This window comes from Centropristis striata, chromosome 23, assembly GCF_030273125.1.
Source record: "Centropristis striata isolate RG_2023a ecotype Rhode Island chromosome 23, C.striata_1.0, whole genome shotgun sequence".
Taxonomy (NCBI): Eukaryota; Metazoa; Chordata; class Actinopteri; order Perciformes; family Serranidae; genus Centropristis; species Centropristis striata.
The window spans coordinates 9,320,926-9,334,511 of NC_081539.1; the positions used below are offsets into that span (position 1 = coordinate 9,320,926).

Genomic DNA, 13,586 nt, shown 5'->3' on the forward strand with positions numbered 1-13,586 from the left:
TCCATACCATATAAAAAAAAGGGTTAAAGAGTCATTAAAACTCCCTTAAAATGACCTCCAGTGATGTACAATTGCACTCTACGGTGTGTCACTGCGACATCACTGTTGGGCGTAGTTACACATGAAGAGAACATTGTTTTTAAAGGTCCTATGTTGTAAAATGTGAGATTTCTGTGTCTTTTTTGGATATAAAGCAGCTCTAGGTGCAATAAAAATACATATTTTTAAATATCTCTATTTACTTAAGACTTAGAATATGAAGAATATTTGCATTTTTACTTGATATTGTTGTTATATTTAATATAGCACATTCTATTTATCTTTATTTGATTGAAATATTTACTTTTTTTGTATTTCTTATACAGCAGCAACTCTAACAAAAGCAATTTCCCCCCGGGGAGCAATAAAGTATTTCTGATTCTGATTCTAATTAAAAAATATTGTGAAAGAAAGAATCAAAACATTCAGTCCGTTGAGAAATGCCTGCAGCTTGTATTCACAAACTGTGCCAATAAAGGAGTTATCAGGACTTCTGTAATGCTATAATATCACAACTATACTGTATATTGATAAAAGGAGCTGTTACAGTCATTCCCTGGCTGCAATGATGGTGCAGAAACACAGACAGCATAGATCCAGAAGATGTGGAAACACTGACCAATCAAAGAACACTGTGCTTAAAGAGACAGGCACTTCAACGGAGCGTTTCAGACAGACGGCAGGAGAAAAATGTGCTTTTTGAGCATTAAAGCAGCTAAAAATACAAATTTAAACCTGAAAAATCAGCACATGTTCCCTTTCATTAATCCTGCTTCAGTTCCTCTCCACACATTTCCACTTATTTAGCTTTCTTTATTTACAGCTGCTATGGATTTTTCATTGGATTTCACTCTGTTTTTACAAAAACCCACCAGAGAGATCTCTTGCACTCACTTTTCATGTTTGAAATCTTAACAATTTATGAACACTTCTTGACAGATGTTATTCTACAATAACTGTGAATATTACAAATACTTTTGTGTGTATGATAAAAATGCAGGAATGCATGTAAGTCCGTGCAAACTAGCCACATTCGCATTCAAATGGGAGGATGTTTATGCGTTGGTATGCAGACACGGTTTAAGATGAACATCCTCGATCCGTGCCACATGTTATAGAAATGAGGTGTGCGTGAGCGTGCATTTGCCAGCGTGCTGCTACAGTGAGCGTGGAGCAGGAATGACTGCCATCTATCAAGGTGATGGAGGTTTGAAATCGACTAATAAATGCAAACAAATGCAGCAGAACATGCCCGGGCATCTCTCGTGTGTCGTAATATCTCCTATTCATCTCAGGCAATAACACGAGGTTATATCTCTCCCAGCATCGCTCACACACTAACAATAGACACAAACTCTCCATAGTGACTCGGTGGTGAAGCAGAATGAAGTAAACACTCAGACATCAGCGAGCAAAGTGATTCAATATATCAGATCTACCGATATTAGGAGCTGCTTTGATGCATATCAAGGTGCTGGCTGAGCCGATGCAGTCGTGGGACACTTTATTCAAGAATTGCACAGAAATGATGGATTCCCGGCCAATGCTTCCATTCCTCGTGTCGATCTCATCTCCCTCCCCGCGAGCCCGTTCCGGCGCCGAGGGGTTTGTTTGTGTTTCTGCCTCCTTCGCTACAGTTCCACTCGGCTGTGCTGGCCCCCGCTGCCATCGCTGACAGGCAGCGGTGTGCGACAGGCCTTCACACCCCGCCATGATTACTTTCTCCCCTCCTCTCTCTCTCCTTTCCCCTGCATATATATACCCTCACCCCTCCCCGGTGGAGGCGGCTGACATATTCGGCTGTCAGTTTGCTAATTCAAAAAACAAGCAAACAAATGAGAAGCTCACCGGTGCAACGTTGTAGGCCAGCAGCACATGCTTCATGTCAGGAGACACCTCATACTTGCTGGCTTTGTACATTTCCTGCAAAGGAAAGGCAGATGTAAGAGAGAGGGGAAAAAAAGACAAAAAAGATGAGACCTTTAACCATGCGTGGTATTTTTTCATTAAACTAGTCCTTAAATGACTGTGTTTGACGGATTGCTCGGCTCCTGAAGCAAATGGAAGTTGCATTAATCTTTGCACCAGGGCTTGGCGATTTGATGGCAGACATAATGTTGTGTGTCGTCACCCGATTCGCCGCCGCAGTGCCGGCTGACGCTACATCTCCATTTCAATCTTAACATTTTCCCCTCACATACCCCCACGTTTTAACTATGCAGCTCACATTTCACAGCAATATTGGATCATTTGATTAAGCTTTGTTATAAAAAAAAAAAAGGAAAGAGAGAGCTTTGGGTGCTTTGATTTGCTGACACTATGAGAAAAGTTTTAATTTAATTCATGGGCAGCCATGGTCAGTTCTTTATTCCTGTGAAGAGAAAGAAAAGATAAAATACAAAATACTTACAAACTTCTTGTTATGCACCAAGATGGTCTTTTCGTCAGTGTCGACGTTGAGCTTGATGACATCGCCGTCACGATTGCGGTATAATAGCTCATTGCCTGCAAGGAGAGGGAGAGAAAAAGAGATTCCTCTTAGTGTTTATTGTCATATCATTTTTTGCCTATGAACCCAATAAGCTTCTTCAGGGCGTTTTTTGCTCTGCTACATTTTACTCAATGTGTGTGTGTTTGTATTTCAATGCAATATATAATTACTGCACCTCTGTGGAATCAGCACAATCATGGCTAGAAGTGTGAACAACCTGGAACATGTCTTTTGTGCAGAATAACACAGCTATAATGCCAACAAAACACTTTTCCAAGTGCCCTCAAATGTCAAAAATACTATATATCTGGGGAAAAATTTGATTATTATTATTTGCATTTTAACAACCTCGCCTGTCCTCTCCTCTCAGCTCTGTGTAAACAGCCTCTCCTGTCCTCTCCTCTTGGCTCTGTGTAAAGAGCCTCTCCTGTCCTCTCCTCTCAGCTCTGTGTAAACAGCCTCTCCTGTTCTCTCCTCTGTGTTCTTTGTAAACAGCCTCTCCTGTCCTCTCCTCTTGGCTCTGTGTAAACAGCCTCTCATGTCCTCTCCTCTCAGCTCGGTGTAAACAACCTATCCTGTCCTCTCCTCTGTGCTCTTTGTAAACAGCCTCTCCTGTCCTCTCCTCTTGGCTCTGTGTAAACAGCCTCTCCTGTCCTTTCCTTTCGGCTGAGTGTAAACAGATTTTGAATGATTATTTGTCACGTGACCGTTCAGCTCAGCAGAATCAATCATGGCTTCACAGTGTCTCTGAGGAACAGAATTTAATGTTTTTAAACAGCATCTAGTTATTCCAAATGGTTTATTTTTGGCAATGTTTTAAATTAAACCTGTAGAAGAAGATTTTGACAGAAATATCACAATTTTAAGCTTTGTTTTAGTTACTTTTTCTCATGGAAACATTTGTAACCTATGATCCATTCAAGGACTGTTGGAAACTTCAAATTTCAACAACAATGCTTGTTTTTCTTGCAGTTTCTTTCTACGATAAACGGTGTATTTTTGCCGATATGAAAAAAACAACAAAAGTTTCAAAGCCTCCGGTGGGAAATTACTGTCATCACTACACACACAAACATACTTAATTATACTGCCCTTTCAAAAGTAAGACAAAATCATTCCTGGGGAAAGATAAAGATTCCTGGGGAGCCTGTATGACCCAGTATCCTCAGATCCATCCCACAGGTCACACAGACACACTCACTGACCTTTTACAGCCACAACACATGAGAGCATTAATTAAGCTCCTGACAGAGAAATCCTATACCAGCGAACACTCAACATGTAGAGAACAAATGAACCCAGCAATACGACACCGAGAGAGTGAAAGATCACTTAGCACTACTCAGGAAGAGCTCGGCCCCTCCATTGTAGTCCAATATTCAATAAGTCAGCAGAAGAACATTTTAATTGTCTTGATTCCTGCATATTTATTCTGAACAGGAAGTGGCACGACAGTAATTAAAATTCTGGATCCAAAACAAACAATTTACCCTTTGAAAACGTTACTTAATCGCTATTGGCTTGATAGAAAAAACTAATATTTAATGTTAATGAAGTCATTAGCTGTCTAGAGCTCTGGCAATATAATTACATTTTAGTGGATGCTTTTATTTATTACCTTTTTAATATCAAACGCATAATAAATTAGGCTTGTTGGAGAGCAGACACCCAAAAATTGCTACTTTTATCAACAAGCGCAACAATTATTAATGGGTCACTGAGTGGCATAAATACACGTGGTGGGCTCGGAGAGTGAGGCTGTGCAATTAGCTGTGTGATAATTGTGATCACAGCTCTGGCTTCAACAATGAATCAGACTTTATCGGTCGCAGTTCTTCAGCCTTGTTGTGTTTGGGGGTGTATCAAATCAGTTGCTCCCAACTCAATCTTAAACTGTCTGGTCAGTAACAGGCTTTAGTTTACCCTCACAGTGTGATTGAACACTTTCAGGATCACAGAAACAGTTGCAGCTGCAGGTCAGACCTGCAAGAATGTTTACTATCAATAAAAATCCTATCTGACCTATACTTCTCTTTCTGAAGACATGAGTTGGTTTCAAAAAATTTGTTCATTTGACATTTCATATGCACGTATTACTGATCAATTATAGGTACAGATTATTTACAGAATAGTTCCAGTTTAGAAGAAATATAGTGTTCACGTAGGACCCCATTAATGAGAATATTAAGCATATTAATACACTTAATGGTCCAGTGATAATCCATGTCCAGGGGTCCATGAATTTTTTAAATTTATTAATGTTTTTATCTTGTTTTTTTTTTCTATTTTTAAAAATATATTTTCATTGTCTTATTGTTTTTTTGTTTTTTATGCCATACTGAAGTACTTTGTGCTACACTGTATGACAATTGTTATATAAATAAAGTTGCTATTATTATTATTATTATTAGTAGTAGTAGTAGTAGTAGTATTGTTATTAAGAGATGTTTGCAGATTAATTCATGAAACTTATCATAACATAAAAGGCTTTAAAATAGTTTAACAAATCATTTTATTTTTACATCAAAAATAGTTAATAGCTTCCCTTCTAATCCAATGAATTGTATATTATGTAAAACAATCAGACATCTAATTATTTGCCATTGCTATTTTGTTTATTGATCTCAAATATCTTTTTTTTTTTTTTATCAATTTTTCTAAGACTACAGAAGCAAAAATTTTTGCTTTTACATTTTTTTTAATGTATGTCCCTTTTTCCAAGGGACATACATTAACCCTCCTGTCATGTTGCGGATCAAACTGACCCATTTCAAAGACTAAAAAAAAAAAAAAAAAAAAAAAAAAAGTTACCATTATAAAGTATACCAAGTATAACATTGTATTTTATGTGTAGGTATTTCCAATGTACATAAAAAAAACATTTTAACATATATTTTTTATGAAAAACGAGTGAATTATCCTCATTGAACCATGATCTGTGAGAGGTTAAGAACACCAAGCCACTAAATACTGATTGAAATGGTCAGTAATGTGGTTATTTATGAAATAAAAACAATGTTTATTGGGATTTTTTAGTTTCTGACACTTTTGAATAATTAAACATGCCCCAAGTTATTGCTGTTCCTGAAAAAACGAACATACCAGGAGGATTAAAGCATCTCCAGGATTATTCTCTATCTTGTAATGGATCCTTAACCCAAAGACGGAGAAGCTCTGTTTAACACAATGTACAGAAGACAGAATGACTTCTGTCCCAAACAAATGCTGTTTTAACAATAGCGTGCAAGTATCTAACCTATCCGAAAATGCACAGCTTTCAATTTACTCAAACACAAATGCTTCCAGCGCAAACAGAGCGAGTTCAGGCCACTGGAGGAAACCTTTGAAGGGAGCCATTATTTGAAAGATGTATGAAAGTCCATACGGCTCCTCATCCATCAGGCTTTTATCAGGGAAGGATAAGTTTAATACAGCAACTGCCCCCTTTCACCTTCAATCCATCTGCGCTCCTCTGTCTTATTGCTTTAGTGATCCATAGGCGCACGAGCAACCACTCCATTTGGCGAGGTAATTAGAACCCAGAGATTGTTATGCAGAGTGCTCTCTATCTGCTAGCATATCTAATTGTCCATTAGAGGTGACAAAATTACCATCACAATGGCTTTAATTCAGAACGTGCTGGGGAGAGCAGTTTCAGACATTTTTAGATTGGCATAGCCAAACGCCCCCTCAACAGCTTTTGTCTCCTTGTTAAAAACCATCGGCATACTAACAAGGATATAAAATGGACTCCTTCATGGAAATCATGGTGATAAATAAAAGAGTGCTGCTTTTTTTTGTACCCCCTCCACCACCAGGCTCCATTATCTTAGTTTGACTCCGTTTGGCATCTTGATGAACGGTCTACTTTTATATATGAAATGGTAATTGCCGGCGCCGGGGCTTGAATGTGTAAAAAGAGAAAACAATATGGTGACAAATCAGCGGTCAGAGAGATTGACTGGACTTTATTTTGCTCCGTGACTTGATTTGTTTTCATAGCCAGGCTCCAGACCTGTTTTTCATCTCTTTACTCCTCACAGATGGTCGGATCTCCTCCTTTATCCACACGCCCCGAGACACCGAAGATACACCTCAGATCTCTCAAATCCTTCCCATCACTGCCCCTTTATAAAGCCTCCTGCTGAGTTCATCATTTTAGACCTTATCATCCCTCCTTCACCTCTCCAGCTCTTTGTTTTCTGCTCTTTCAAAGACCCAGAGCCATGAATTCTTTCACTGTACCCTAGGCATTATGTCTTCCCTTCAATCTATCTCTTTCTAGCTCTCTTTCTCTTTCCCCTCTACTTTCACTCCCTGTGCATTAGCCCTCGGCGCTGTTTTCTGCTCTGATCTATACCTTTCCACGGCAGTATGTCTTATTAATACAGCCTCCTGCCCTGGGCACAGCCCTAACCCAGCCTCACTCCAGGGAGGCGAGGGAGCGCCAGGAAGAAGGAGAAAGGGAGGTAGAGACACAAGACGACACTTGACAGAAGGAGAATTGCAATAAATTGAGTTACTTCCCTTAATAGAAGCTTATTTATGGAAGTCTTATGTGGAAAAACTGCCACTTTTATATGCTATTTTTGATTTATTACAATGTAAGTCAGATTTTCATAGTTTTGGGGCATCGTTTTCGGTCAATTATAACACCTCGGAGACGTGGAAACATCATTAAAGCAAAAGTCAGAGAAAGCAAGAAACATGAGCAGTCAGACAATAACACAGGTTGTAAACAAGCCCAGCCTATATTACAAATTTATTCCTCTCATTAAAAATACAACCACAGTGTAGAAAGGCAGATCTCTGTGTGCACAGTTATGCTACCATTAGCTATGGAAACAGGCAGGTTTAATGGTCTCCCTGAAGAGCGATGGGTTTGTTTGTTGTGCGATTTCAGTGCGATTGATGACAAAGTCCTCATATTTCTCTGCTCTTTTATAGTATAACGTAAAGGGCCACAGTTTTAGATAAAATGTCCTTATAAAGTAATGCACCAATTTCACACTGCAGTCATACAGCAGATGTGGAGAGAACTATAAAGGTGTGGTAAACCAACTGCTTCAACTGTTATCGTGTCATTGAATGGGCATTATTAGCAGCTATCAGCCTCATAGGTATATATGGGTTAGTAATGTCCTGTCAATGGCCAGTTGCTGTTTCATTATATTTCACTTTTGTGATGTTCAGGCACCAAAAAAATACTTTTTAGCCATTTACCTTTCCTTTTTTTAGAGAATTGGTGGTTGTGTGCAGTGGATGTTTAGCGGGAGATAGCAGGACAACTATAAATGCCACATAGAAGTGGTGACATCATCTGAAAGCTGTGAACCTGAAGATTTTTGAGATGCAGCTCAACACTATGTGTCAAGTTCTTGTGGTCAAAAATATCTAATAGAATGACTTAATGAATGAATGAATTATTGAAAACTATAAGGGTGTAAAAAGTGTAAAAATGCTGAATATGCAATTTTATTCATACCGAGAATGGATAAAAATGGTCAAAAACCCCCCTCCAGAATATAACATCAATATATCAACACCTTTGGAACAACATAGAAAAAAAATTCAAAAATCGCCAAACTTTGCAGCGTTTCTTCAACAACTTCCCGACATGATATCCTGACTTGCTTGGGGTCTAGATTTTCCTTTGATCTTCTAGTTTCATGATATGTTATGAAAAGTATTAGTGTTTAGATTTACGTACAAACACAATGGTTGGATGAGCTTCCTTCAAAATGACTTCAATAACAGAAACAGGTGGGTAAACTCACTTCTTTCTAACTCCAGACCTGCAAAGTCATGCTCTTTTCTGACTAATCTTTTACTCTGTTGTCTTATGAATGAATGTTCTTGACATGTTAAAAAAATAATTAAAATGACCAACAGTATAGCCAGATTTTCTAATTATATCTCCAACGTTCAGCAAAACAATCTCAACTGATAAATAGTACTACAGGTAAAAGAAAACGTTATATTTCGGCACCAAAAACGACTGTTTAGAAAATATAAAGTGTGCGGTTAAATTTAGGTACAGACATATTGAGTTGGATGAATTACCTTAAACATGACTTATATCACTGAATAACCTCCGAAACAGGCGGGTAAACTCACTTCTTTCTAACTCCAGACCAGACAAAGTCATGCTCTTATTTGACTAATATTTGCCTGCACGGGTACCTTGGTGTTTTATAAATTTATGTCCCTCACATATGAAAAAAATAACATTATAAATGAGCAACAGTTGTCACAAACACAATCCTCTTGTTTGTGAGTAGATGCATGCTTCCTTCTGCACAGTGATATGGTTGACAGAAAAAAATCTCCAACGTGAAACTTCTCACAATAAGGTCTGTGGATTATATTATGTGGGTTTCCTCTGATGTCGGTGCGTTATTTTTCATTTGTAACCTACAACAGTGGATTAGAACAACCTGTTTGAGTAACCGGGTCATGATTTTTTGGAAAGAGAGAGTTTTTAATGTAATTTTGTCTGGCTTTCCCTGTCTGGCCTGCTTAAGGTTACCCGGAAATTAGAAATCAATGCAACCGCAGTGCTTTTATTTTGAAGGCGATTTATGTATGTTCATGCATGCATACGCAGCTGCACATAAACACTGATTTACCTAGTCACCTTGTGAAAAACACTTACTGCTTCTTGCATAAAGTTAATAAATTGCAGGTTTACTGCATAACATACATGCTCTATATTGTTTTCTTAGTTTGAATGTATGTTGTGTTTAAAATAAATGGAAAAGTGAGATAATGATTGGAGTTTTTACTATTTTTTTTACTGCTATATTTGACTTACTCCACATTAACATAGTCTTATCTAACCAGTAGCACCTCAAAACCTTATAATTTACTGCATTTTATAAAGAGATGAAATTAATATTGAGCAGAATTAAGTTCAGAGTATTGGTCCAGCCCTCAGCAACCTTCACAGTGTCTCATGTGGCCCCTCGGGAAAAATGAATTACCCACCCCTGATCTAGATTGATGAATAGTTCTACATTTAAGATTTTATTTTTGATTTTAGGGTGAACTGTTTCTTTAAAAGTAAGAGCTCATCAAGTCCAAAGAATGGACTAAAGGAGAAGATTACTTGGAAATGTCCTCTCGTCTTGAGCCTGAAAATAGCAACCGATAATAGAGACATTATTTATACATCATAGTAAAAATGGTAATAAAACCTAAATGTCCCGAACCTCGAACCCTAACCTCCACATCATCCATCACCCTGTGATTAGAAAGCACACTGGGACGAATGAAATAGGTAGTTTCTGTAGCTTTATTATTAGCCGTGAGGTGAGGCAGGGTTGCAGTGTTAAATCCTGGATTTTTCTTGTCCGTTCCAGGTCATTTGTCCGTGCTCAAGGCTCCACATGATGACTGGTCTGATAAAAGTGACACGAGCTACCGGGGGGAGAATTACGGCGTCTGTCTGTGGCTAAATAAAACGAAGTAACGCGGCCTTAAATCTTTGCCACCCACTGGCTTAGATGTGCTGTGAAATATAGATTCATAAAAAATTAAATAGGAGCTTTAATTAAAAATCTCCCCCTTATATACTTCCAGTAATTTAGTTTCATTCAGTGGATGGTTCTTGGACGGGAATTCCACATCATAGCCGAGGGTGTTTTTCTCCACTGTTGCAAAGTTGTGATGACAGCAGCACAGAATAAAAAGTCCATTTCTGACCGACTTGATAAATGAGCGTGTGAATAAATGAATGGCAGAGCAAACAAATGAGCAGAAACTCACGTATGAAAGAAAATATGAAACCACCCAGGGCGACTGCCAACCTGCTGCTGGCCAGTTTTCACAGTGGAAGTCATTTATGTTTATCAGGAACGCCAATCAGCGCTCGCCTGCTGCTTTCATTACTCACTGCCTCTCCTGCTTCTCAGTTCACCATTAATGTTGAAAAAATAAATGGCACTGTGCCCAGTGGTTCCTGTTTCATGCTGTTTAACTTCTCAAGTACAGATAATGTTTTTATCTATCTCATTTTTTTTGCTCTACTTTGACCCAAGCAGAACCTTAAGACTTTTTTTTCTAGATCATTTTTTGATGTGGTAATGCAAAGGGCGTACATTTTAGCAAGGGTATGAGTTTTTTGACATGTATTATTATCCGTCAACCATTATGAAAATCTCCTTGCTTTAAGTATTCAGAAAATAATGCAGTGTTTGTTCATTTTAATAAAACAGCAATGGAAATATGTAAACAAACTGACATTTAAAGGGGTAAAATTCTTAAAATCAATTAATATTTGGTAGTTTTCAGGATTGTAATTGGTTAAAAATCTACATTTTTGTCTTCTAAGGTAACAAGAGAGAAATGTTTTTCTCTCCTGTACAAAAAAAAAGTAAAAATAATGTGTGTGTGAAAAAAAAGAAATTCCCCTGAGCATTTAATATTGAGAAAATAATTAAATGTTTGTGTTTTTTATTCATAACAGTCAACTGAATATTTGGCAGTTTTGACCTGGAATGAAGTTGATTGATAACTCAGTAAAATATAATCTTAATACATAATTAAATGGCAGATTTTGACGCGGATCCTCTAAAGACATCAGAGCAGAAGAGTGATGTGCCTCCATCAGACCTGAGCCACGTTCAAAGAACTGCTGTCAGGACCCTGAAAATAACCAGCTCCAACATCAGAACACCTCTTTAATATTGATGGGACTGACTCAAAGACCTTTGATGTTCCACCCTACTAAAGTTAAAAGAAAGACACCAAAAACAATCCAATCCCCTTCTTATTGTGGACCGCAGAGCCCACCGTGAAGCACAATGTTCAGCTAAATCCCCCTTTGGCTTCAAGCCGTGCACACAGGTCGGCTTTGGGAACTTATTTATGCATAAAATCCTCCTTTGAATTCACAAAGCCCGAGATGATCACCACTTGAACAGGTGTAAACGATGCAGAGAGCCAGAAACACTGACACACAAGGGAATGATGTAACAATAATGAAGAGCTCCAAGATAAGCTGAGTGTTGGAAAAGTTTATGCCCCTGGTGCATTTATGAAGCATCGAAGAATAATAACTGTAAACCAGCCCGTTCTCTCAAATCTGGGTACAAATAACACGACTTTAGACCTTAAAATTACGTGCAAAAATCTAATTTTGCATGCATATGATGCACCAATCTGTCCCCATGTATACGTTTGGAATTAGTCTCTATCTGCCAAAGGTTGCACTAATGTTTGGATGGAGGGGTCAAACAAATGCCAGACTCACAAGTGACGCAAGTGAACGGCGCAAGTGAGGGAAACAGGGATGAATAGACACGGGGAAAATAAGACACTTGGGAGAGACCGGAGAGACCCATGGAGTTGCGCGAAAACCGTTTTGCGGGCAGCTTCAAGTCTGACGCGTTTTAGAGACGCCAACGCAAACTGATAGTGTGTGAAGCCGCCAACTGATTCCAAGTCTCGCGATACCCGATCAATGACTCTACAACCGATCAATGACTCTACAACCGATCAATGACTCTACCACCGATCCATAACTCTACAACCGATCCATGACTCTACAACCGATCAATGACTCTACAACCGATCAATGACTCTACAACCGATCCATGACTCTACAACCGATCCATGACTCTACAACCGATTTATCGAGGAATTCATGGCCGATTTGTATCGATTTAGGAGGCTGCTACCGACGCAGCCGTATCTCTCACTTGTTAAACAGAATATCCGGTCGCATCGGTTTATCGTTCACAACCCTAGTTTTGCTCATTTTTTATACACCATTGCACAATTAGAGCCAGAAATGTCAAGTATAGCATCACTTTGCTCATCTGCTATCAAAAACACACAAAATATATGAATACCATCACATGTAAAATGAGTAACAAGCTTGAGACTGGAGCCCACCTTTCTCCGGGAACTTACACTCAGGTAGGACATACTATCTGTCTGCTGCATTCAGGCCATATCCTTACAACTCTATTACCCCTGAAGGCAGTTGAGCAGAGAAACTGCTAAACATTAAGTCCTCAAAAACTCACCCACTGCTCATCGAACTCCATATTCCCTCCAAGACGACTCCCGAGGGAGCACGCAAGTGTTCTCCGAAACCCTCCATCAACTTGCTGAAAACCCCCTATGTGCTTTTTGTAACCTGTAACCTCAATTTGCAATTAATCCTTAAGTCATTGTGTCATTGATTTGACTCACTGCGTCTCAGGTGACGGTCATTTCATCAGTGTCTGCCAGCTGTTCATATTCTAATAAATCCGCTGCTTCAGTCACCATCTACAGTCCTCGTGTGCCCCCGATTCCTCTTTTCCCTGTGTGTGTGTGTGTGTGTGTGTGTGTGTGTTAGTGCAGCGGTGGTGTGTTTCCTTGTGCTTGCAAACCAATCACTGAACTTGACCTGCTCCTGCTCATAGTAATTAAGATCATTATGGAGGTTAGCACCCGTAAAATAACAATTATAACAATAATATAACAACATTAAACATCACAGCAGAGGTCAGACTCTCTTGTTTGGCAAGTTCAGTCAGTTTGATTATTCAAGGAGTTATCTCTCTGGTCAAATACTTCCCTATTTGAGTTATTTGTGAAAAAAAAAATCATTCATAATACCCTAACCATTACTCCAAAACCACTTGGATTCATAAAAAATACAAATAACTAAAATAATCTGAGCCTAAGTAAATGTGTTTTGAAGAATCCTTGTAAGAAAATTATCCAGCGGGCCTCTTGCTGTGAAGGGATGCTCGCAGCCTTTCAGCTGTGTTACACATACACAGTTAAGCTAGGAATTCTCAGTGATAAGACTGCTAAAGTGCATTCAACGGATTGTAAGTCCATTTCACGGCTTGGATGTGAATGCCATGTGCAGCGGGCATTATAGGGATGTGGGACTGTAGACGTGCTTAGCCGCAGCAGAGACGTGTCTGTCTGAACATGCGGTGGTAGCTGCTGCAGGAATATTACATCATGCAGCTCGGCCTCAACAACACAGATGCTTCTGAATACAGAAACCATGAGTTTATCACCAACAAGGACTGGGGAAAAGTAGTTAGTA

At 38.9% G+C, this 13,586-nt stretch overlaps 1 protein-coding gene across 5 annotated transcripts in view; it reads right to left on the reverse strand.

Annotated features, from left to right (window-relative positions):
- dpp6a (dipeptidyl-peptidase 6a) overlaps positions 1 to 13,586 on the reverse strand; it is a 310,062-nt gene that overhangs the window by 55,525 nt on the left and 240,951 nt on the right. For all 5 annotated transcript variants that reach the window (XM_059327306.1, XM_059327303.1, XM_059327304.1 and 2 more), the window contains 2 exons: positions 2,450 to 2,544; positions 1,888 to 1,962 (listed from right to left, as the gene is read on the reverse strand). In XM_059327306.1, the coding sequence (XP_059183289.1) occupies positions 1,888 to 1,962; positions 2,450 to 2,544 (170 nt within the window). The remainder of the gene's footprint in view (positions 1 to 1,887; positions 1,963 to 2,449; positions 2,545 to 13,586) is intronic.